We start from the raw sequence: 24137 nt of genomic DNA on the forward strand, positions 1-24137 counted from the left end.
TAAAATAGCTGGTGGGGCTTTGTGCAAGGTCTGCTTCACTTGGACACAACAGCTCAGTTCAGTTTCCAGTTTGGTGGCTTGAATTATTAATGATGTAATTGTTGTAATAAAAGGGAGCATAGATGTATCTGTCTGGTATTTCAGGCTAAATAATGAGAATGATAGGTAGACTTATAATTTAAGCATATATTTAACTTTTATTTTTCTCAATATTTATCCTTGACTACACACTGGAGTTATTTCACACAGGGCAAACACACTCTATTTCTTCTCATTATGGTCTTACCATGCCTGTCCAAGACTTATGTTCCTAAGCAATAGTTTTCCAAAATGTTTTATATATCAAAATCTAGCAATATTTTGAGGTGTTCTAAAGAACATTTGATCCACTGTTTTAAATCTGTATGAAAGGAGGGAGGTCTTCTAGGTAATTGATGAATGACTTGCTTTGTTTTGTCTATCCATGGCTGATATTCTGGTGACACTCATTCCGCTGCCAGGGTTACACGGATGAGCCAGTGTCCAAGATCCTGTGCCATGTAGAAGATGGAACCATTGTCCAGCTGGACCGGTGGAATCTCCAGGTTGAGCGCAACCCAGATTTGCCACAGGATGAGCTGGAGGATGGGGCTCGTAAGGTTAGAGCCTTCTTTTTTCCCAGGGAGACTGTAGTATGCTTAAGAGCATTTTTGGGATACACCATAAGATGTATGAGTGGGGAAGTTCCAAAACTTTTTAATTTTCTAGTTGCATCTCCACCTTTTGCTCTTTTCTTGTGTCAGTGCTTCCAGTGACATGTGAACCATAATGCATATCAGCCATCATATTTGTTGTTATACTTTCAGATTTCAAGCATTTATCTTAAGAACCAAATTCTGGCAAAACCCCCATGGCATCTTATCTAAAAGGTCGCTGTTTTTTCTCTAGTTAACCTGAGGTGGCAGGAGAAGGAACACTGTGAACACCATCCATTAGAGGCACATCTAAAAAATGATGTAGAATTATATTCCTTAGGATTCTGCTGATGGATACCAACTGTTCCCTTCTTTTCAGCAAGGAGTAGTGTATGTTTGGATTTAACATCTTTGTGTGTGGGTCTCCATATGATCTCCATTAGTGTACCTTGAGAGTTGAAGAACAGTAAAATCTTTGTGAGGGGATCACATTTGTAGTGGTATGTCATTTGGACTGGAGATGTTGAAAGTGTCTCTGTCATCAAAAAATGATTCTGTGCACCATTTTCCTCTTCTCAGTTATAATTTCCAGTTTATCTGTTGGATGCTATTGTTCTCTCTCTACAGCCCTGCTGGGCCAGTATAATGATGAAGAGGCCAGATGTGTTCTTCCCTGCTTCATGTGTCCTCAATAGAATTAGGGCTTCTTGTCTGGGACTTGCATTGCTCCTGGTTATATATGAAGCAGGAAGAACACAGCTTGAGTTTCATTCGCCATGCTGAGCTTGAAGTGCCAGCCATTAGGAAAACCTTTGTATTGACATGTTAAGTGGAGCAATGTTCAGGGAAATCTCAATGAGAAAATAAATGAAGAACCTTGTGATGTATTTACAAAGACACTTATATGATCATAAAACTCTGTAGATGTGCTTGTGTTCTTCAGGCTTTTGTATTTGAATATCTTCCACAAGCTGTTACTAGCCTTCAGAACAACTTCTGCATACACTTCCCTGAATTATTCCATTTCCTTAGTTTTTCATGAGGTGCCAGATTTAAAGTAGTTAATGCCTGGTGTGTCATGGAATAATTAATTTGTGTTATTTTTACACGTCTTTCTATTATCCAATTATAGCTTCCACTCAGTGTCTTCAATAATTACTTCAGCCTTGGGTTTGATGCACATGTTACACTGGAGTTCCATGAATCCAGAGGTAAGAGGAGCTTTTTTCTTTTCTTAACCTTGGACAGTTATTTTATAAATTACAAATGGATTTGAATTTAATGCTATGTTCTTATAATTCAGAGAGTGCTGGGACATACAAACCCAAGGTACAAACCACAGGTAGCAAGGAAATGATTGTATCATGAGTTTCCAAGGGATTTGGTGATTTAAAAATGAAAAAAGTACAAGAAAAAATGGCATTCACTGGAGTAAAATGGCTAAATGGGGAGATTTTATATTTCTTGACCTTTTAAAGGAGATGCCAAATACAATTATAAAGGAAGCTTACACTGACATACAAGTGTCAGAATAAGAGCAGAAAGAACAAAAGCCAGGTGCGTTTCCTACAGTGTGAAGGTGGAGAAAGGATAAGATCAGTGAGGATGGTAGCAGGGTAGCAGGAGGATAGCTGATCTAGAAATGAACAACTGTTACCTATGGATGAGTATAACATAATGTCATTGGACTTGGTACAGACCCAGAATAAATCTCAGCAAATGAAAGGCTTTAATGAAGTCCTCAAACTGTCAGCAATTTGAGCTGTTGCAGAATCTTGCTTGTCCCCTTGCTGATGGTAGTTATTACCACCCAATCCACATGTGGCTTAACAGGTAGACCTTGGAGTGATGTGAACTGTTAGATTTGTATGGTTTAGGCAAGCATGCTTGTATAAACAGACCTTGTCCAATTGCCTGTGTTCCCTTTTTGATCATTTCAGCTTCATATTCATGATTTTCCTCTGAACAGCAGCCTCCCTTATCTTCACTTTCATATTATCAGTGTCATTACAAAATGAAAAGATAGCACCTGAATGCCGTGCTAAATAAAGAGCAGAGTACATGATGGAATGAGCTAATGCATATTTTATAATGTTTAAGACTGCTTCAAGCTTTAGGAATAATAATGAGGGGGCATAAAAGGGCACATGAATGAAATGATGACAGCTGTATGCTTTTTTTTTTTTGTGAATGCATATCAACATGAATTGCTAATGTGACTGTGAATATACTGTTCAGATGAAATGCATGGCTACTTTCTCACTTAATGGAGGCATTACTTAATAATGAAATTATGGAGCCCTATAAAGAATGAATGTTATTCCAGAGATGCCAGCGCTTTAAAAATTTATGTGGGTGAAAAATACTTGGCAGAGAAAGCTGTCTATCTGTGAGTGGATATGTATGGACAGAAGAGTTTTTCGTAGCACTAGTGCCTGCTCTCACAAGTCATTCTGTTAGTGTTTCCTTACCCTCCTGAATGCTAAAAAATATGAAGTCACTCCTATATGTTGTAGGAGAGAAAAGCTTATAGCTTTGGAGGTGTTGTTGATGCATGGGTTTTGTTGTGTTTCATGTGGAATTATGCAATGCAGAACAGATTTTGACCTCTTTTACAAGTCATGAAAATCCAGAGAAACTCTAGAAGTCAATGGATTCAGGAAAACTTGTAGCACTGTCATGGCCATTGCACTTGGCCCGATAAGACAAGTGGTTGTATGCAGTTTCTTATGTGGAAAATTTGTAATCACATGTAGTGTTAAAACAAACATACAAAAACTAACCAATCAACCCTCCCCTCCTCCCTCCCCCTACCCCCAACAAACAAAACCAACAACAAAAACACAGAAAACCTAAATCCAAAATAAATTAAGATTGATTTGAACTCTCAGGCTATTGGGCCATTTTATGCTATGGAGATTGCTCAATTGTTATATTTTAACTAAGCAGTGATTGCAGTGTCTCAGAGGAACCTGTATGTGACTGTGGCTATTTCCATGGCAACCTCTACACTTTTCTTGTGACTAATGAGATTGAGCCTGGAGGGTTGGCTCCAAGCTTTGCTTCTTCAGGAAGCATTCCGGGTAGCAACTCTTTCCAGAGCCACAGTTTACCCCTTTGTTATGTTTATGCTCTGGTGGAGCAGGGACTAAGCATTTTACTTCATCCCTGTTGACATTGTTAATGTTGAAGGGTGAGGATGGAGTGAGCTTTGAATACGCAATCAGTGATTTGCTTCTACAATCGGAACTCACACTCTAGTCAACTTTAGGCTCTATTCAGCTTGGTAGAAACAGTCTTTCCTCCCTGCCCATGCTCATCTGCCATGTCAGTGGTAGGAGCAGTTTGGTATGTTTAAAGACTGCTGCGTCCCTGGCCTCAGAAAGTCTCCTTTTCTGTTTAGCTGGCTCCAAACTGGGGCTTTGATTCAGGTCAATATTTGTCACAAGATCTGCGTAAGAGTCAGTACCCTGGTGGCTGCTGCCAATGGGGATAACCACATCAGAGAACATGAAGCATGGGGACTTGAGCATTTGGGAGCCACCCACTTCTTAGAATGGGGTTCTGAGAATTTCTGTAAAGAACTGTCAGCTCAGTAAGTGAATAAAAGATGAGATTTACTTACGCAATTAAATGAATAATTTTAAGAAGAGGTGACCCTGACTACACAACAGAACATATGCATGAGACAATAGTGGGGCAGACAATCACACAAGAAACAACGTAACTCACTCTTATGAAATGGAGCATTATATTGTGAGATGTAGTGACTTCAAAGAGAACTAGATGAGTTGTTACAAATAGTCATTTGAGATGAAGTAATTTGGAAGTGTTTATACCAGTGTTCTGCTTTAGCCAGAAAGACTAAGGTCACTTCTTGGATGATTTTGCTAGAGAATCACTGAGCAAGAGTAGGTGAATGGTTCTACTGCTGTATACAGTATCAGAAGGACTGCTTCTGAAATCTCTGAATGCTGCAGACTTGGAAAGCAGTCCGCAGGGAGGCATGAAAGTGACCTGTATTCTGGGAAATATGCTGTATACTGGAAGATCAAAGGAGCTCCATTTAGCTTATCGGAGAGAAGGTTAGGAGGAGATTTAATCACCGCCCATAAGTATTTACTCAGGGAGAAGATATCTGATAGTTGAGGGCCTTTTAATCTAATGGACAGAGAAATATGATAAGATTTAGCGGTTAGCAGTAGAAGCCAGAAACATTCAAAATAAGAAAAAAAGATCCACAGATTTATTTTAATGGTGAGAATAATTAACCATTGCATTGGCATTACTACTGGACTACTGAAATTCCCTATTCCTTTGAGTCTAATCAAAATGAAACAGCTCTCTAAATAGGTTTTGGAATAACCACTTATATTTTGCTGCAGGAATATTCGGGTAGAGATGGCAATTCCTGAGTACCTTTCTGGATATCCTCTTTGTAATGCATCAGAATTTCTTTTTCGTCTCATAATTTACTAACAATTTAGTCCTGCTTTGGAGCATGGGTTAGTGTTTCACAGGTTTCTAATAACTCTTAAAGAAATCTGTTCTATGTTGGTGAAAACAGAAGTCTCACAGATGGTACGGAGGGGTCGTGAGATGAATAGTCTGAGAGGTGCTAAGCAAGCTGGTTGTTTTTTTGTTACCTCTTCGCTCATGTTTCCATCTATTTTCACTGTACAGGAAGGGGGAAGAATTCAATATCAATGTTTGGAATCTGATAGCAGATAATGGCACGGATGCAGAAACCTCACACGAGAAAAATGTATTCATGTTAATACTTTTACTGAGTGATGTGTGCTGAAAGCACTACAATGTTCATAGAAAATCTGAAAGTACAATGGAATCTACTCAATTTATTAAGGTGCTCATATTTTTCCTTTGTATCTTTTCACAGAAGCAAATCCAGAGAAATTCAATAGCCGATTTAGAAATAAAATGTTTTATGCAGGGGTGAGTTGTGATTCATTTTACAGAATTATGTTATTTTAGATTCTTGAATGTTTTACTATATCCTTTCTCCCTCCCATTCTCACACCAGCAGTTTGTACCGATTCATTTTGCCTGCTGCAAGTTAGAAACACACATATACTCTTTCTGGCAATCACACACGTGTCTGTTGGAGAGTGCTGATTGTATTACAGTATTCCCTTGGATACAGTACTGATCATATTTTACCCAAGGACATTCTCTTGCTAACCTTTCAAAAGGAGAAGTATCATAACTTTTACAATTATATATATATACTTATATATATATATTAAAAAAAATCATATTTCCTGACATCAGGAAAGAATAGGTTTGACAAAATAATGGCATTTGGTAATAAGCTCTTTGGTGGGATAAGAAATGAGGAAATAGAGGAGAGGAGACAATGATGATGATTCCTACTGTTATTTCTGTTGTAGGCAGCCTTTTCAGACTTTCTGCAAAGAAGCTCAAGAGATTTATCCAAGCACGTTAAAGTTGTGGTAAGTATAGGAAATTGTGTCATAGTATTGTGGAAAGAGGGGGGAATGGAGAAAGAGTGAGGTGAGAGTTTAATGGCTCTGTTACTTTTCAGTTTTGAGCATGACATTTGCATCACATTCCAAGGAAAGTCTTGGGAAAGCTGTTACAAAGCAGCAACACTTCTCTTGTCTGTGGCTCCATTCAGCAATTTCTCTGTGCTCTGTCACTTTGGCTTTGTAGTGTGATGGTACAGACCTGACTCCAAAGATCCAGGAGCTGAAGTTCCAGTGTATAGTGTTTTTAAATATTCCCAGGTAAGCTCAAGACAGATGCTTGGAGTTATAATAGAAAATAATATTAATAATAAAATCAATATCTGCAAGTTGTCCTAGGTTGGGTGGATGTGCAGGAAGTGTATTGCTACTGTGCTGCTTTCCCGAGAGCTAGGTGCTTATAATACTGTTAATTAGCAACATGGAATAGGATGGGAGTTCAGGGTGCAGCAATATTCTTTAAAAAGTTGAATATCCTTTGATATGGAATTAGTAGAAAGGATTGTTTAACAAACTTACTTTCAAAAGTTGTGCGCCTAACCTGCAAACCAGATAGTAAACCAGACAAAGATGACTGGTCTTCTGCCTAATTAGAAACAGTGTGGGACGTGGAAAAAGAAAATCAATATTTTTCAAGAAACAAACATGAAATTTGTTGAAATAAATGCTTTTTCTTAATATAGTAGAAGGTGGCCCAAATAGAAATAGGTCTGTATCTTTAAAAGTTGTCTGTCTCCTGCTCTCTAGACCAGTGGTCTCCAAAACTTTTTGTTTGTGCACCCCTAATGTTAAAAAAATAAATAAAAAATGAGCATGAATATATATGTTTATTTACAACTTATATACATGTATTAGTATACTAATATATACATTATAAAACAGACACAAAAACAGAAATTAGAAAAGGAAGTCACAAAGATGAAATAAACACTATTGAAGTAATAGTTTTATTTATTAACAGTACGAAAAATATTTTCTTCCTGCACCTCAAATGGGTTGTCTTGTGCCCCACACTTTGGAGCCTACCTCTTTACTCCGTGTGCAAGCCCAAACACCTGGTAGTCCAGCACTGCCCTTGCTGTAAGGAGATATTTGGTGACTCCTGTCCGAAGCTCCCTCCTGTTCTTAGATCACTTTTACATTTGTTCTTTAATGGTAGGAAAGGTATATATGACAGCTGCGTCTGTTCCTGTTTATTTCTCCCTTGCCTCCTCAAGCCATGCAACGTTTTGCAGTCCTTATGCTGTCAGAGCTTATGAGCCAGCAGAGAGAGAAGCAACAAAGCTCTGAGGCTGGGGCTGCTGCTGCACCCCTGTGCCTTCCTAGCAGAGGGGATAAGCAAATTTCAGGAAGGCAAATCACAGGTGCCAGTGAAGCTCAACTCCTGATCTGCAGAGAGCAGAGCAAATAGGGAGAACAAAATGGTGCTGCTCTGTTGCCTGTTGCTTAGTGTTTCTCCCACTTCCCTGCTGGGGAGGAACCCTCCGAAGACTGTGATGGTTAAATTTGTGGATGCTGTACCAGCTTAGAAATTAGAGACCAGGTTTCTCCTTTTGTCCATTCCGTGTCAACATAACTTTTAATTGTCCCTCGACTACATCCTGAAACAGATGTTTCAGTGTTTCTTCTGGAGGAGATCAGAACAGGCCAATAGTCAAGCTAATAGTCAGGACCCATCAGGGAAAACTGTTTTCTCAAAGCTTGCTTTCCAAACTTTCTATAGGTATTGTGCTGGCACAATGCCCTGGGGAAACCCTGGAGATCACAGAGACTTCGAGCCTCAGCGGCATGATGATGGCTACATTGAAGTCATTGGGTTCACAATGGCCTCACTGGTGAGTATATGGAAGCTGCTGCCCTCCTGAAGGTGGGACCAGACTCAGTGAATTCTGTGGGTAGCATTACAGAGGAGAAATTTGTTCTAAATACTGAAAAAAACACCACAGTTCTGTGTTTTCAGCTAAGGCCAAAATATGCTCTGCTGTTAGGTTTTTAATGAGGGGGAAAAACTGTAGTTTGTAAATAAGTGTTTTTTAATAATAACAATATTTTGCAAAGAGCATACTTTTAATTTACACATATTTAGCAGTGCTTTAAAATGCTCTCAAATTAAACAGCAAGATCATGACAGTGAAACAAACAGCATATAAGCATGTTTTTACTGTGGGAATGTTCTATGGTCAAATAATTACTGCTGTTTCTTTCTAGCTTTTGTATAATTCAATCCGTGACATAAAAGTTCCTTTTTTTTTTTTTTTCCTAAAACTGGCTTCTGGAGAAAAATATGGAATACTATATGAAATTATTTTCCTTAGCAGATATTTTTCTCCTAAAAACCAGCTGTTTTGACAGATTACAATAGTGTTTATCTCAAAATACTTTGGAAAATCTGCTTTTGAAGGTTAGGGTACTTAGTGAAAAACTGCATGCTATTCAGATGAGTACATTCTCATTTGCATTCTCATATGCATTCTCTCAGCAAAAGAGAGAGACACAATTTGAAAGAAATATACTGCATCAGTGTTGATCGTCAGGTTGTAGAAGTGACCTGCATCCTGCTTTTATTTTGCAGTATAGGGACTTAACAGTCTTTGAAGGCAATGTCTGCATTTTGAATCTGAGTTTAAGTCTGGGTCATTCTTGACAACTTAACTGGTTCTATTTGACTGCCTGTACTACTGTCCTAAAAACATTCTTTTTTCTTTTCACTTGGGGAATTAAAAAAAAAATGCATTAAGAAAATCAGAATTTTCTGAATATTGTTGGCAGAATAAGTTTAGCCAATGCAGATATTAAATTGAAATTATTATCAACCAAAACAGACATTAAAAATACGTTCTTATACTGTAAGTCAGTACCTAAGGTGATGCTAATGTATTATTACAGAAGATGTACACAAATAAGAGTGAGCATCCCTTATCAGTCTTAGTACCAGGTCATCACCTTGTACATTCATAACATAAATATACCAAATAACAGGACAACATAGGACTGGTATCCAGAAACATCACCGTTTCTCACTCCCATGTGACTCTTGTTTATATAATTGTCTAAATCCATTTACTGAAAATAGAATAGTAATAACTTCCGTATGGCCATCCAAAATGTTGTGAAAATTGAGTAATATTGTTCTTTTTGTTCCATTAGGGAAAGAAAATTCAACCAACAGTTTTAAATTGGCAGTTAACTTTTTGTCAATGCTGTCCTTAAAGTGATCTAAAGCTGAGTTACAAAAGTACTCCAGTGTTCTACTATCAAAGTGGTCAAACACAATGACAGTTTCTTCAGAGGATGATTATATGCAGTGGTAGATATCGCCATAATTGTGTTAATCTACCAAAGGCTTGAACTTAATGTGGCCAGGTATCTGGGCTTCTTAGCAAATTTGTATTGATCATCCTCAGGTCCCTGTTCTTAATCAGTGAATACCTCTGATAATGTTGTTTGTTTCCTCAAAGATATATTTAGACAAATCAGATCTTCAAAGTGAGAAAAAGTAAAAGGTCATTTTGACCAGCAATCATTAGCCCGTTTATATTATGGATTCTTTTACAGCTTCTATTTTTGATCAATCTAGTGAGTTAGGGAAATAACCTACAGGTAGGAAAAATTCTATTAACATGATAGATCTTGTAGAATGAACCTTTTATCACTTCATCCCTGAATATTTATTTATTTTATATTTTTTTAAGAAGCATGGACCTTTGAGCTGCTATTTTTTTCTGAAGGAAAATCAGTTCAAAACTGATTATCTACAAATCTGTATTGCTTGTGGTGCTGAGGATGTAACTCTAGAACACACACATAATTCTGACTTGCTCTGTAGGACTCCCAGATGTGCTTGGTCATGCCCAAGAAGGTCTGTGAGATCAATGAGGAGAACTACTTCATAAGCTGTATTATTAATCATATTATAATTTTTTCCACAATATGATGTGCACAGAGCCAGACTAAGTTCCTGACTAGTATTTAGGCTGCTCTCTGTTAATAGTGCATTAATACATTTAATTTTTTTTTCTGCATATGACAGTTGATAGCTAATGGTCATATTCCTCACTTATAAAATACATTTCTGCCCAAACATGTCTGCCTAAAACTTGAAGAATCTGCTCATGTCCATGCCTTTCTTGTCTCATTTCTTTGGAATGAATTCTTGAACACTATATGTAATTGTTTTTAACAAGGTCCTTCTTGTTCTTTTCAGCCTGTCTGGTCTTGATGTTGAGCTGCAGCGTAACCTCTCATAATTAAGGATTTTAGATTTATCTAATTCACATTAAGGATTCTATTCTGTTCAGGAAGGGGAAATCATCCTTCTGTCTCCTAGATTTACACAATTATGGTGGTAGTTTCAAAGAGAAAAAAAAATGTAACATTGCTGTTAGTGTAAAAACAAAGCAACAAAACACATATTGAAACTCTTAGGAATGAACACAGATATACATTTGTGTGTATGTATCTTGTAAGTTTGTGTAAAATATCCTTGACTTATACAAGGTGATGAGACGTGATGCATATACGGTTAGTACCTGTCCTGATTTACCTGCTTGTTGTGTACCAGTTTTCTTTGTAAAATATTAAGTCCTCCTTTTAAATTTTTGAATCAAAGTACATCCGTTGTCCCTTATTAGAACGTCTTACACATATAATGCTGTGTAATTCATGCTGTCAGCAAAACAGTGCATTCTGGATTTTGTTAACTGACTCAAATATCTGTTTTGAGGTGTATTTTTCTCCTTCCTCCCTCCCCCTTCCAGGCCGCTCTCCAAGTGGGTGGTCACGGAGAGAGGCTGCATCAGTGCCGTGAGGTGACGCTTTTAACATACAAGTCAATCCCCATGCAAGTGGATGGTGAACCTTGTCGTTTGGCTCCCTCGCTCATTCGGATCTCATTAAGGAACCAAGCCAACATGGTGCAGAAAAGCAAGAGGAGAACATCTATGCCTCTGCTGAATGAGTGAGTTGGATATGTGCATGTCCTATGCCAGGAAGCCTGTTTGAGCCAGTGTATTCAGTTATAGATTTTGCATGTACTGGAGTTGCAGTGCATTTAAAAAGAAAAAAAAGATCAATCACATCTCCTGAACTTTTTTTCTACTGTATTGTAATTAATTTACTGGCTTCCTCTTGTTCTTTTACCTTCTGGGTTCTCCTCTGTCTTGCTTTTAGAAAGGTGTTGTATCTTTCAGTTATATATTTAGAGATGTCTGTGTAGGCTCAGCGGTATGCCTCTTGGCTTATGGCAGCTCTGCATATCTATGCTATTTGCCCTTAAAATTCTTATGGTTTGTTTTCTGAGCTCTATCAGCCTGCTTTTTAAGCTCCATTAGAGACTATAACAAATTGCCACAAACGAGCTACTGAGGACATCTTGCAGTCTGTACTGTGGGAGCGTGCTGCCTGGGACTGCTAAAGGAGAGAGTCCTGGAGTCCTGGAAAGGGATTTTTGCACTTTTATAGGGAATCTCCAGTATAGAAACCCAAACGAGAAAATCCAGTGCGACTTAGCTAAAAGTAAGAACTCTTCTTCTAGTCTCCTGTGCTCAATGGCAGTAGATTGTACTATTGAAGATTAGATTGGTGGATTAAGGAACCAGCAACTAGGGGAAGAGTAAGGAATGATGATCAGAAAATAAGAATACATAGCATGAGATGGAGGTAGCACAAGTAGTGTAAAGATGAACAGAGAAAAGCAAAAACAATTGGAAACCAGGAACACACAAAGAAGAAAATACAAGACTAACTTTCCTTTTCATAATTAAAATTTATTTGTATTACAGAAATATTTTAATAGAAGAAAGATATTTTCATTTTAACCTATGAAAATGTTCACTCAATAAAATAACTCAGGTTATTTTTGTAGACCTAATTTTTATACTTTTCATACAGGAGGTCTTCATTTGTGCTAAAAATGAGGGATAAGTGCCTTTGCTGTTTTTCATCAAGTTTTGAAGTGATGCAAAACAGTCTGTCCATTATATAGAGAGGTACGGACCTAAAAGTTTTAAGTTATGAAGGATATGCAGTTCATTTATGCATCCATGCACTGAAGATTTCACTTTTCTGGGGATCTGGGTGAGAGATTTTGTTGTTGCAGGTGTTACTGTGTCAGGGAATAAGTGAGGAAACACTTGTGAAGAGAAATAATGTCTTTCATTAGACTAATCTAGTTGGAAAAAGCCAACAAGGTCTCAGACACACCTTTTTCTCTTTAGGTATTTTAAAGGTTGTCTGTGTTTTCGGTCTGTGTCATGTAGTGAAAGATATTGTTTCTCTTCAAACTTTGTCTTCAACCCTTCAGAGCTTCTTGTTATTCTGTTTGTCAATCTGTTCACGTAATCAAGGCCTCCTTGGTTACTTTCAACATCTTCCTATTCAGTTTAGCACTTAGTGTTCTCTTACCGAGACTGATGCTTTAAGCTTCAGTAGACCCTCGTGTCTGTAATGTGCAATTCCTGTTTGTCAGGAAAATGCATAAGGCATACTCATCGCTCTTGAAGAGTAAAGAATAGCCTGTGAGCAGTGATGCCTGATTTCATCCAGCCACTACAGCTCAATCATTTGTGAAAGCTAAAATTGGGCAGAGAGCAATCCTGAGGCATCTCTTTCTACACCAATGGAAGCTAATGCAAATGAAAAAAGAAAATTCCTGGTATTTTGATCTGATAATTTGATCTGATAATTAGCATGGCTAGGCTTGGATTTTGATGTCTGAATTTGAACTGTCATAGGGAAATACAGTCATAGTGTATGCCAGTTGTGAAGAAGATAATTTTTCTGGTTTAGCTTGACTTGGATAAGTTATGATGACATGCTTTGTTGCTATCTGAGTCTTTTGATTTGCCTGAGATGCTTCTCTGTAGACCTGTGTTCTGGAAAAATACAAATGATCTGTTGACTATTTTAGTTTCAGCCTCATGGTGTGAACCTCATGGTGTGTATATATCTATATATGTGTGTTATGTACGTTGCTCTCAAGTGTGGAAGGGGAATGAGAGATAGGAATTACTTATTCTAGTGTGACAAAAAGTAAATGGCATGTTAAAGGTTAAACTCTAGGAGGCATTTAATATTTTAAGAAGTACATTCATTATGAGGCTGTATTGCAGCATTTCACAAGAGAAAATATTCAATTAAATATGTTTATCTACACTTCTTAACTTGATAGCTAGAATGTCTCCTCATTCCATTAAAATCTACTAGAAATTCTTATATCTGATTGAACATATTTATTTTTTTTCTTAAGACTGTCATCTGAATATTATATGTTTGAGATTAGTAAGTGGGTCTGGAGCTACTCCCTCAATTATTAGGCAGCTGTTCATGGGCTCCTTGCAAGGAAAGTGATTATAAAATTATCATGTATCACAGTAACTCAGAGTTGCTATTATTGCTGGCCACAAGGATATTGATAGATGAGGAGAATAAGTAGGAGAGCTCTTTGCAATTTTATCTAATCCAGTGTCATAAATGGAAAAAGATTTGGTTTTTAAGATGCCTTACCCTTTGTTTCTGTTTTCTTATTATGTTCTTCTTTGTTCTGGGAGTTTTGAGGAGAGAGTGTTTAGAGTATAGTGAGTTTGTCATTTGCCTTGTGGATGTGCTCTAGTTTCTGGGGAGAAATAGTATTTTAAAATTGAAGAACCCATATTTACTGTAGCTGAGAAGGAACAGAGATTACATCCTTTTCTTGCTTGGGAGCAAGAAGGCTTTAGAAACATAGTTCTTCTGAGACTGTAAGAGTTGCCCATCTTCCTGATTTCAGTTGCTCTCCTTTGAAATGTGTAGATGCTCCTACAGAGGACACCTGTATATAGCAGAAAAGGATTGGGCCTTGTTTGACATGTTTGTTCCCTCCATTTTCCCACTTTTATGCTTCTATCACCTTATAATTGCACAGACATTGCCTCACATGGTTCTACACAACCCTTCAGGGTTGAAATTCCTCTATGTTGATTCTGTTTTATCTGTTACTGAATAATATGACCTTTTCAAGGTGTCAGGGAAATTAAGCAGCACTTTAGAACAGGGTAAAATTTCTTAGTTTGTTAAAAATAATTAATTAAAACAGTGACTATGCAATCAAATTAAGGAAAAAAAAAACACTTCTTTTTGTGGTGTTACTTGAACTGAAGGAGCTTGCCTTTCCTGTTGACAGCAGCAACAGAGTGAATAGCTTCGTTCAAGCTACTAGGGAACAAGTAAATATGCTGTGCTGAATTTTGTCTGAGCTGAGCAAATTACTGGTAATTAATATTTTATTTAGTTAGTTAATTTTTCTTTCACTGCTGAATTGCCTGCAAACAAAAAATGACTTTCTCAGTATATTAAATATTTCAAATTAATTACGGACTACTTGCTGCAAATAGTGAATTCTTCTTATTGTTCATCAAGCATTCATTTTTCAATATTTACTTTTGGAAAGTTAAGTTTTGTTGATATGACAGATTATAAACATACTCTTGAGCAAGAGAAGATGGCCTATTTTCAGTTTGTACTCTCATGACAATTTTAAATTTTTGAGTTGGAGCACAGTGGAGGACAGTCATTGCTTGGTGGACAGTTACAATGCTTGTTCTAGTTTGTTTCTAATGGAGGCTGTTCAAACATAAAAGGCAGACACAACCTCTTTGTCATCCTACAATGCATTAAAAATAGAGATAAGTAACAAACCAATAAAGTGTAACAATCCAGAAACACCTTTTTAGATGCAAGGAATGTAGGTGCAAGAATGAGGTGATGCAGTTGACATTTGGTTATGGATGGAAACAAGGCAGATACTGAGGTTGTGGCAAAAAAGGCAGGTTTATTTTCTTCTCATATGTCTCTTCTGTTGGTTTTCCCCATCGTGTTTGCTAAATGTACCAGCAAAAGCAAGTTTTTGCTACAGTCAGATCAGCAGACTTTTTTTTTTTTAATAATAATAATAATAATAATAATAATAATAATAATAATAATCTTACTCTCCTTCTCTAAAAAGACTTGCCAGCTGATTTCTGATTCCTTAATCTCTATTAGTGAAGGTAGTTTGTGAAAGAGACAACATGAGAGCTTGGTTTTCTATGATCAAGCCAGGAATGTGGTCTTGTGAATTAAAAGTAAAATGTGTGTGGAATAACAAGAGAAGCCATGGCTCAATTTTACAGGAATCATTTTCTAGTTGGAAACTACAGTTTAGTATGCTGCTCAGTAAGTTTCAGTTAGTGATCATTGTATGAACCCCAAAGGATAGATTTTAGTTCAGGTTGAGGAAGAATGGTCTGCATGATAGAAGAGATAGAAGAAGGAACAGCTTATAGGTAAAATGATGTTCCATATCCTTGAAGAAATCAAAGGGACCATTTGAATATAAACACCAAGAGTCAGTCCTGGGAGTCACTTTATATAAAATGCATGTTTCCCTAAGGTACATGAAAGAAGAATGGAGACTGCAATTTTTCATTGTGGATACAAAATCTCTAGTAAGGGTATTTTTGTTTCTTAAAAGTTAACTAAAGTTAACCAGTCTTTGTAGACAATTCCATCCATTTGGATCTTGGCTTTGATGTTTGTTTGCATTTCTGGACTTGCTTCCAAAGTCTGCTGCCTTGAAATGTTTCAGTGCCTGTGGAACACATATCCTGGGGCTCCTAGTCTTCTTTGTATAGCTAGCTTGTCATTGGTCCTCCTCGTTCATGTCTTTAGAAAGCTCCTAAGTGCTGTGTAGAAGTGTTTTTCTCCATTTGCATGTCTTCTGTTGCTTTTGGCTTCTTAGTGTGACCTTGGAGCTCTGCATGTCTCTCATTCAACTTTTATGTGACACATTCCTTTTGTTTCTGTTTAAATGTTGTATGTCTTTCTCTTTCTTTCTTCTCTTCTGCTCTTTCTTTCCAATCTCTCTCTCTACTTCCTTTTTCCTTGTCTGTCCACACTTGTGCTGCCTTTCACCTGGCCACTCATTTCCTGCTGCCTATAGTATCCATAAAGTGCAGTCTGCTGACCTGAGGAGAGTCTCAGCTCCCCCTGACTCCTTCACTGTGTGAGTATCTGGCTTTTTTCTACCTTTGAAGTTCCACAATTTGTTGCTGTTACATTGTGCATTGTTCAACCAGGAGACATGCCAGTAAAATCCAATAACAAAGGGGAAATGGGAACCCAGGAGACAGCATGGCAGGCGTGGAGCAATGGTCTAGCCAGTTAAGGTGCAGTCGCACAGTACCTAAGGAAAGTGAGCAGGGCAGGTCTGGTAATTGTGACTATATTCAGCCCAGAGTACAGATTGCCAGACAAATCCATAGCGACAGGCACGTCTGAGAAGTGCCAGGTACAACCCACAGGACAAGTTTAGATGACAGGCTTTTGTCCTTTGGTTTAAATAAAAAACATGGTATGAACACAGCCATAAAACATTTCTAGATAAGAAATTAAAACAGAAAACTGGTCTACCAAAGGAGTAGCACGATAAGTGTCATGATATTGACTGCAGCTGCGTTGAAGATGGAGACACCCCCCCACCTCAATAATATTTTGATTGTTAGCAAGTCCCATGTAGTAACTTGCTAGATTGCAGCTACAGTATTGAAAAGACTAATATTTTTAAGTATGTTGAATTGGCACTTTTACAATTATGTGTGTGTATCTTCTAATTCATCCCCTTTATGGGAACACGCTTTATTATGAAAAGATCTGTGTATGCACAATTTAAAAAAAAAATAAAAAAAAATCCCAACTTAATATGTCAACTCAGGCAATATAGTTTGGCTTCAGAAATACTTTCTGACTATTCAGTCAAAAAAAAAAACCAAAACATTTTGTTTTTTATTGACATCCCTTTTGTCTTCTTGCTTTGCCAGTCTTATGCTGGATATCTTTTCAAGTGGGACTACCAAATAAATAACTTGGAGGTGCATGATGGAAAATAGTAAATTGCTGAGCTATACATCCAAATATTCAGAGAAACTTGATTACAAGCATAATTCTTATTTCATCATAGAAGAAAGCAATGGATTATGTAAAACAAAAAAAACAAAACCAAACAACAACGAAACACCAACACTTCTCTGTTCTAAAAAATGGGTATGTGCAATAGACAATGTAAATTTTCAGCCAGTCAAGGATTATGTGGAAAATTGATTGAATATATATATATATATATATATATATATATATACTTAGAGCAAATCTCAGATTTGCAGAAAGGGACCTGAAGGTCCTGATGAACACCCAGTTCACCATGAGCCAGTAACATGCTTTTGTGACAAAGAAGTCCTAATGGTGTCATGAGCTGTGTTAGGAAGAATGCGGCCAGCAGGTGAAAGGTGGTGATCCTTACCTTCTACTCAGCACTGGTGATACCACACCTAGAGTGCTGGGTCCAGTTCTGGGCTCCTCAGTACAAGAGACATGGACATACTGGAGGAAACCCAACAAAGAGTGACAAAGATGTTTAAGGGACTGGAGCCTCTGTCCTATGAAGAAAGGCTGAGAGAGTTGTGACTCTTCAGTCTGGAGAATAGAAGGCTTGGTGTGGGGATTCATCAATATCTTTAAGTATCTAAAGGGAGGGTGTAAAGAACATGAAACCAGGCTCTTTTCAGTGGCTTCCAGCAACAGGACAAGAGGCAATGGGTCCAAACTAAGACACAGAAGGTCCCATCTGAAGATAAGGAAAAGTGTTTTTATTGTGAGGTTGATCAAACTCTGGCACAGGCTGTCCAGAGAGGTCGTGTAGTCTTGCTCATTGGAGATACTCAAAAGCTGTTTGGGCATGGTCCTGGGCTAGAGGCTCTGGGTGTCCCTGCCTGAGCAGGGTGGTTGGACAAGATGACCTCCAGAGGTCCTGTCCAACCTCAACGATTCGGTCACATTTCAGAAAGCTGCAAGTTCCTCCTTTGTTATTTTGCAAACAAGGAATGATTTCCAATTCAGTGTGCCTTACCCTCGTATCATATTGGCTGTACTCAGCTGAGGATAAAAACATAATACAAATAACTTCTCTATCAATGATTTAGTATCCTAAGCAAGCCTTTAAGAATACTTGAGATATGCCTTATTGCTTACACAGAACATTAACCAAGCTGTAAGTCTGGGAGAAGGAGGATTTTTGCCAAGTTGAGGGGTATCCCTTGGAAAATGACATCCAAGTTTTGATACAGTTCATTTAAATATCTCATTTGATATCAGTTCTCAGGATAAGGCAGACAGAGAGAGAGACTCATAAGTCCCAAACTAATTTGAAAGTCAAAGATATTCTGTATCTTAAAATCTGTAAAAGACAAACAAACAAAAATAGATTAAACATGCTTCTGTATTGTGGCTGCCAATTAATGTGTCTGACAAATTAAAATAAGAACCCATGACGTATCAAGGAAATTCGATTTGGGTTGTGATGGCTTTGAGATTCAAATGCGTTTTTTTTTTGTTTGTTTGTTGAACAATATATAAAAAGCCTGAGTTATAGTTAGTACTGAACAGCATGACGGATTCTTCAGAGTCATGGAGATAGATACAGCTTGTATTAGATAAATTCCAAGTTTTCTGCAGCAGTGTAGGCATGGGAACTTGAAGCAGCCAAAATTATTAGGCACATATGGTCTTTGTTGCAGAGAGAGTGGGACTGTAGTGTGATGTGTTTGAAATGTTTGTACAGGGTGCATGAGTAAATACAAGTGCTGAATTTTTAACTGGGGCTCTTTTAAAAGGAAGGTAAAGACTTGCATTTTCCAGCTGGATGTTCATTAGAGATGAGGAGGATATACATATGATAGTACATCTGCATTATGTGCTTAATTCAAAGAAGTTCTGAAAAAAATTACCATTTAAAAATTGACTCACAAAGGTTGTACAGTCCTTTTACAATCAAAATAAACACTGTGGATATACCGTGATTTTTTAAAAAATTACAACATCTGCACAAATGAAAATACAAACACTGCCTTATTGGTAAAGAGATTTTATTAATAGAGTTGATCGCAATAGGGTGTGCCTAGAGAGTCTGTATGCATGGCATGCAGGCTATGTGAATAAAAAAGGGGTGAAAGGAATAATTTTTGTGTGTAGAGGTCAGCTTTGTGGGTTGGTTTGAATATGGGTATTGTCTATAGAAGGAGAATCTAATGAAGATCGGGGGGAAATGAGGCAAAAGGAAGAAAGTGTTACAAAGTGAGCTATTCTCCAAATGCATAATTAAAGATGAAAGTGCTTGTATACATCTTCCTTTTCTTTGCTAAATGAATTATCAGAAATTGAGTCTCATTTTTATTTTGACAGATTTTCCTGTTTAGCAAGTGGGCACCTGTTTAGTGGGATCATTACTATTGGAGAATCCACAGTGCTTGGGAGCACAAAGCATGGGAGGACCACAGCTAGCCTGGTGAAATTAAGGAAAACAAAGATAGGGATTCTACATGGCACCATGGCACCTGGGCAAGTGTTTTAAGTGTATGGGTGGGTCTAGCTTTTACACAGCAAAATGTTTGAGCTCTTGCTGGAGCAAGTGTGAGGTAAAAAAGGGCAAAAAGGTTTAGTACAACTGGGTTAACCTGGCTTATCTGGGATAAAACTCATCAAACAGAAGGAAAAAAAAAAAGTCTTTCCCTGGTGGAACTTATATATATATTTTTGGTAAAAAGCTCAGAAAGAGCTTTGCCTTAAAATAGCAGTGGACTTTTCTGAAGTATTGAAATTTGTCCATTAGAAGAAGCTAGATTATTCTGGTCTGTTGCGCCAGTACTTATGTTTTAAGCAGAGAAAAGCTGTCAAAAACACATTTTTAATATATCATTTGCAAGCTCTGTGAATGAGATCTCAAAAGTAAGGTTAATTTCTTTTTCTCCTCTGGTTGCTATTTTCCTTTTTCCAATTGTTCTAAACACTGGAACATTTAATCAGTTTTGCATGTTTATTTCTTCTCTAGGAGATAGGCAATTTATTAATCTGTCACTGCAAACGTGCCCCAGAGGAATATGGTGTTTTCTAAAGTTTAGTTTTTGCAAGGGAGGGGCAGGAGAAGATTTTATTTTCCTTTACTCTTTGCCTAATCAAATTAAAAGCTGTATGTGGGTAGTTTGATGTGGTTTGTATTCTGGAAGGCCTATCAGAAATTTGTCACTGGATATTGTAGAATTGTTGGACCGTTTTTATCATCATCATTATTTCCTTTACGCAGACACGAAAAATAAGAAATGGTTCACAGGGTTTATTAATAATTAATATGTGGATTAGGGCATACATAATTTAAAAGTTCCTCTTCCCGGTTGAATCAGCCTGGTGACATAGCAGAAGCGTTATCCAGCTGCTGTGCAGGAGCGCCTAGGGCAGGACCTAAACTTGCTCTGCCTGTGTTCTCTTTCCTGGGTGACTGGATGCAGGAACACGTTTCTTAAGAGAAACAGCTGTGCTCCAAGTGAGTTGGCTGGTATCCTCTTGCCAGTTGCTGAATGATTAATAGGGGTGAGAGAAGGAAGTCACAGCTTTAGGAAAAGCTGAGTAGGTTTTATCGGCGAGTGGAAGTAGAGCAGCTCGCAGTCTCAGAATAGGTACACGCGACTGCTTCTGTGGGTTAGAACCACAAGTAATGGAATGGGGGGAAAAAAAAGCTCTTCTCATTTTTGTAAGGTATTTGTTGTGTTTTTTTTTGTTTATTTTTTTCAACATTTCTAGAATTACAGAAATGCTATGGCTCAGGTGTAGGAGGGAAGCAAACATACTTCTACAGTAAGCAATTTGCAGCAGGTATGGGGGTTTGTGTGTGTGTTAAAAATGAGTCCACCTTATAAACAGTTTATTCAGCATGACACTGACTTTCTAAGAGCTACCCCGTACAAAGAGTGGTTCCAATTCCAATGTGCACCCTGGTGTGCCATTCTGTGAATATCTACTCAGAGAGGAGTAGGCTTTAAAGCAAACAATTTTTATGCTATTTTTTATATTTATGCTATTTTTTATTTTTATGCCATTTTTATGTTAAAGCAAACAATTTTATGCTTTATTTACATTTAATTTTTTAAAACTATTTTTATGACTGTCTACAAGTTTTAAGAGCTCCCAGAAAGCATCCCATTTTCCTTAAATTAAGAATTATTCAATATCTGTCATCTTCTGTATTGTGGAAAAATGAAATCCTATTTGTTTGATAGAAACTAATACTATTTCCTTGTACTTTTCAGCTACTTTGCAAGCTAGAAAAGGAAAGAAAATAATTCTTTATTACTGAAATTACATAATATTTGATGAGGGTGAATTAGAGTAATTTTGAGAAGACTTCATAACATCTGCATACAATCATTTATAGTTTGTTTCAATGAACTAATGTGCGTAGCTTTTTCTACAAGGCTCATTTGGATTGTTATTAAATAATGCCTCAAATGTGCACTTCTGGTCCATGTTAATCAAAAGTCCATCATATAAAATTCAATATGGTAAAATAGCCTATCCATGCTCCTGCTTTGAGAATTTTGATATTTAGGTTTGTATTTAAAGGAAACCATTTTAGCTAATCAACACGAATGAACAGAATGTTTCAGTTGACCGGAATCTGTACTTATGGTCCCATGGGGCATATGACCTTTAGAAGGTAATTCTGTGGATTGACCTGCTTGGGGAACGAGGTTCTTAAGCAGGTTCTATAGGAAGTAATGGAATTCATTCATCTGTACTTTAAATTACTTTTCATTGACTATGTAATACACTATTTTGAAGAATAATAGGTGCAAGAAATTTAAATATGTTAGGTTGAATTGCAATGCAGCAGTTTGTAAATATTTATTTATAAATTTTCTACTGCTCTATCTGGAATGCTTTTCTTCCTGTCCTTACACATGGGCAAGTTATTATATGCAGTATTTAGAAACATCAGTTTCTATTAATACAATGTCAACATTTGCTTTCAGTGACATTCAGCACTGTATTATTAGCTTTTGCATAGATACGCTTGTGTCCTTGAGCTTTGTGGTTTCTGAATATGCTCAGTATGTTTAAACAAAAGGAATAGTGCAATTTGTATAATAGTAAGGATTATTATACAGTGTCTGTGGTGATTACAGAAGTATTTATGGTGGAAGTGTTTTGCTCAACTGTGTTTAAGAGAGCTCTGTATGCAGCTCATGAGTTGTGTGACTGAATGAGTCAATTAGCTGGTTGATGAGGACAATATTCTAACACGTAAGATATCACAAAGAGTGAATATTCACAGAGTGAATTTTCAGAGGCAAAGCTATTTTAAATAGGTCTAAAATTCAGTAAGACAGTATAATGTCAGCCAACAACTATATTCTGATGGAGAAAAGAGTATTTGGAAATAAATCATACCCAAAAGTTCAGATTTAAGCCACTGAATAAATGTTTTTGCATATGTGTATGTATTTGTGCATATATACACATACATGTACTTATATGTATTTGAGTTGTGACTGCATTACTTGTGTCTGGACTTAGCTAAGTATATACAATCTCTACCCCTTAGAAAGGGCCTCTGAGCACTCATGTTTCTGAAAATAGCTAATTTTGTCTAGAAACTGTAGTTTCTGAGGTTATGCTTTTATGAGTAAGATAGCTGAATTTCTCAAATGGGCAAAATGGCAAGTTCAGTTGTATCTTTCAACACATACGACTTATTTATGTAGTACTATCTTAATGTTCCATGTCTTTGAAGAAAGGTGGTGAGCAGGAGAAGAAAATAGGAAACCCTGATGACACTTTTCAGCTGATTATGCTCCTGCACTTGACCTGGAAAGGAGCTATTTCTCCTCAAGTAATACATTACATTTAAGATAGTGTTCTTGCTTCATCATGGATGCTAATTCAGAGATATGCAGTGCACTGATGTACCAGGAAATTCACCCGATATTTCTTGCAATAGAGCATAGCTTGTCTACAGTTGCCTGTATCCGGCACATTCCTGTCCTGCTGTGCACCAAGGAACACAAGAAAGGACACAGTGTGTGGAAAGAGAGGAAGTGAAATTTTGAGTAGGAAGTACTAAAGACTTCACAGCCTTAGTAAATCCCACACAGACATTGCAGAGACACAAAAACACATTAAAAAAAAATCATCACTCAAAGTGAAGAACGCCAGCAGGTGCTGGATGAACCAGACTGGTGGGAAACAACATATGGTAGAAGGACAAATATCAGTCAGATATCTACTATGTGTGATCAAAAAGGATTAATCAAGGAGAAAAAGGAGTAAGTGATCTCTTAGGAGTTACAATTGCAGCTTACGTTGTGAACTAAACCTGTACTGAAGTGTTTTCCCTCTGGTGTGGAGAGCAGTGCTGGGGTCACAGAGTGGAAGTGGGAGGCCTGAACATTACACACTAATGAGATGTGTAGCAAGGAAGAAATGGAAAAGGGTGAGTAGGGAACAGATATGGCATGGTTCTGGTTTGGAGTGCAAACATCACCAGTCCGGGGCTAAGGAAGTCCTACTTGGGTAAGAGCTTTTGGTAAAATGCTTATTTTTCACTGGGGATTGGAAGGCGTGGTTTTTTTTCTTTTTTTTTCAGTACAGTTCCAGTTTGGGTAGTCCAGACTTCAGAAGAATAATATAGATTTGGTTCTGGTTTCAGACAAAACAGCAGTTTGAGACAATTTTTGGTTTGGGTTTACACTTGGCTTAATTCAGGGCATAACAAGAATGATGTCTGTCTTCATAGCGTGGTTGAGTGTTACAGGAGAAATAAGACATTGCTGAGTTCTCCTGTCTCTCCACCCTGTTTCTTCCCAGCTGAGCTCAAAGAAGAGGTGATTCATAACCAGTCACTCCTCCAAACCTACCGATAATCCCCAGGTTATAAACGTATCTGCTGGAAGACTGAGCTACCTTCATAATAATATGTGGTAGCAGCAGCATAGCTTCTTCTCATGTTGTACCAGTGCATAAAAGATTTCACTTTTCAAGGCTGTCAGTCTGTAATTTTCATGAACCTTACTAAGTGCAATGAATTATTTTTTTTTCCCCGCAGACAAAGACTATGCAGTTA

At 37.4% G+C, this 24137-nt stretch overlaps 1 protein-coding gene across 3 annotated transcripts in view; it reads left to right on the forward strand.

Annotated features, from left to right (window-relative positions):
* DGKI (diacylglycerol kinase iota) overlaps nucleotides 1-24137 on the forward strand; it is a 212342-nt gene that overhangs the window by 111391 nt on the left and 76814 nt on the right. For all 3 annotated transcript variants that reach the window (XM_083801009.1, XM_083801007.1, XM_083801008.1), the window contains 7 exons: nucleotides 501-638; nucleotides 1807-1885; nucleotides 5572-5627; nucleotides 6083-6145; nucleotides 6366-6439; nucleotides 7902-8013; nucleotides 10936-11135. In XM_083801009.1, coding sequence (XP_083657135.1) covers nucleotides 501-638; nucleotides 1807-1885; nucleotides 5572-5627; nucleotides 6083-6145; nucleotides 6366-6439; nucleotides 7902-8013; nucleotides 10936-11135 — 722 coding nt within the window. The remainder of the gene's footprint in view (nucleotides 1-500; nucleotides 639-1806; nucleotides 1886-5571; nucleotides 5628-6082; nucleotides 6146-6365; nucleotides 6440-7901; nucleotides 8014-10935; nucleotides 11136-24137) is intronic.

This window comes from Anser anser (genome assembly GCF_964211835.1).
Source record: "Anser anser genome assembly, chromosome: 1".
NCBI lineage: Eukaryota > Metazoa > Chordata > Aves > Anseriformes > Anatidae > Anser > Anser anser.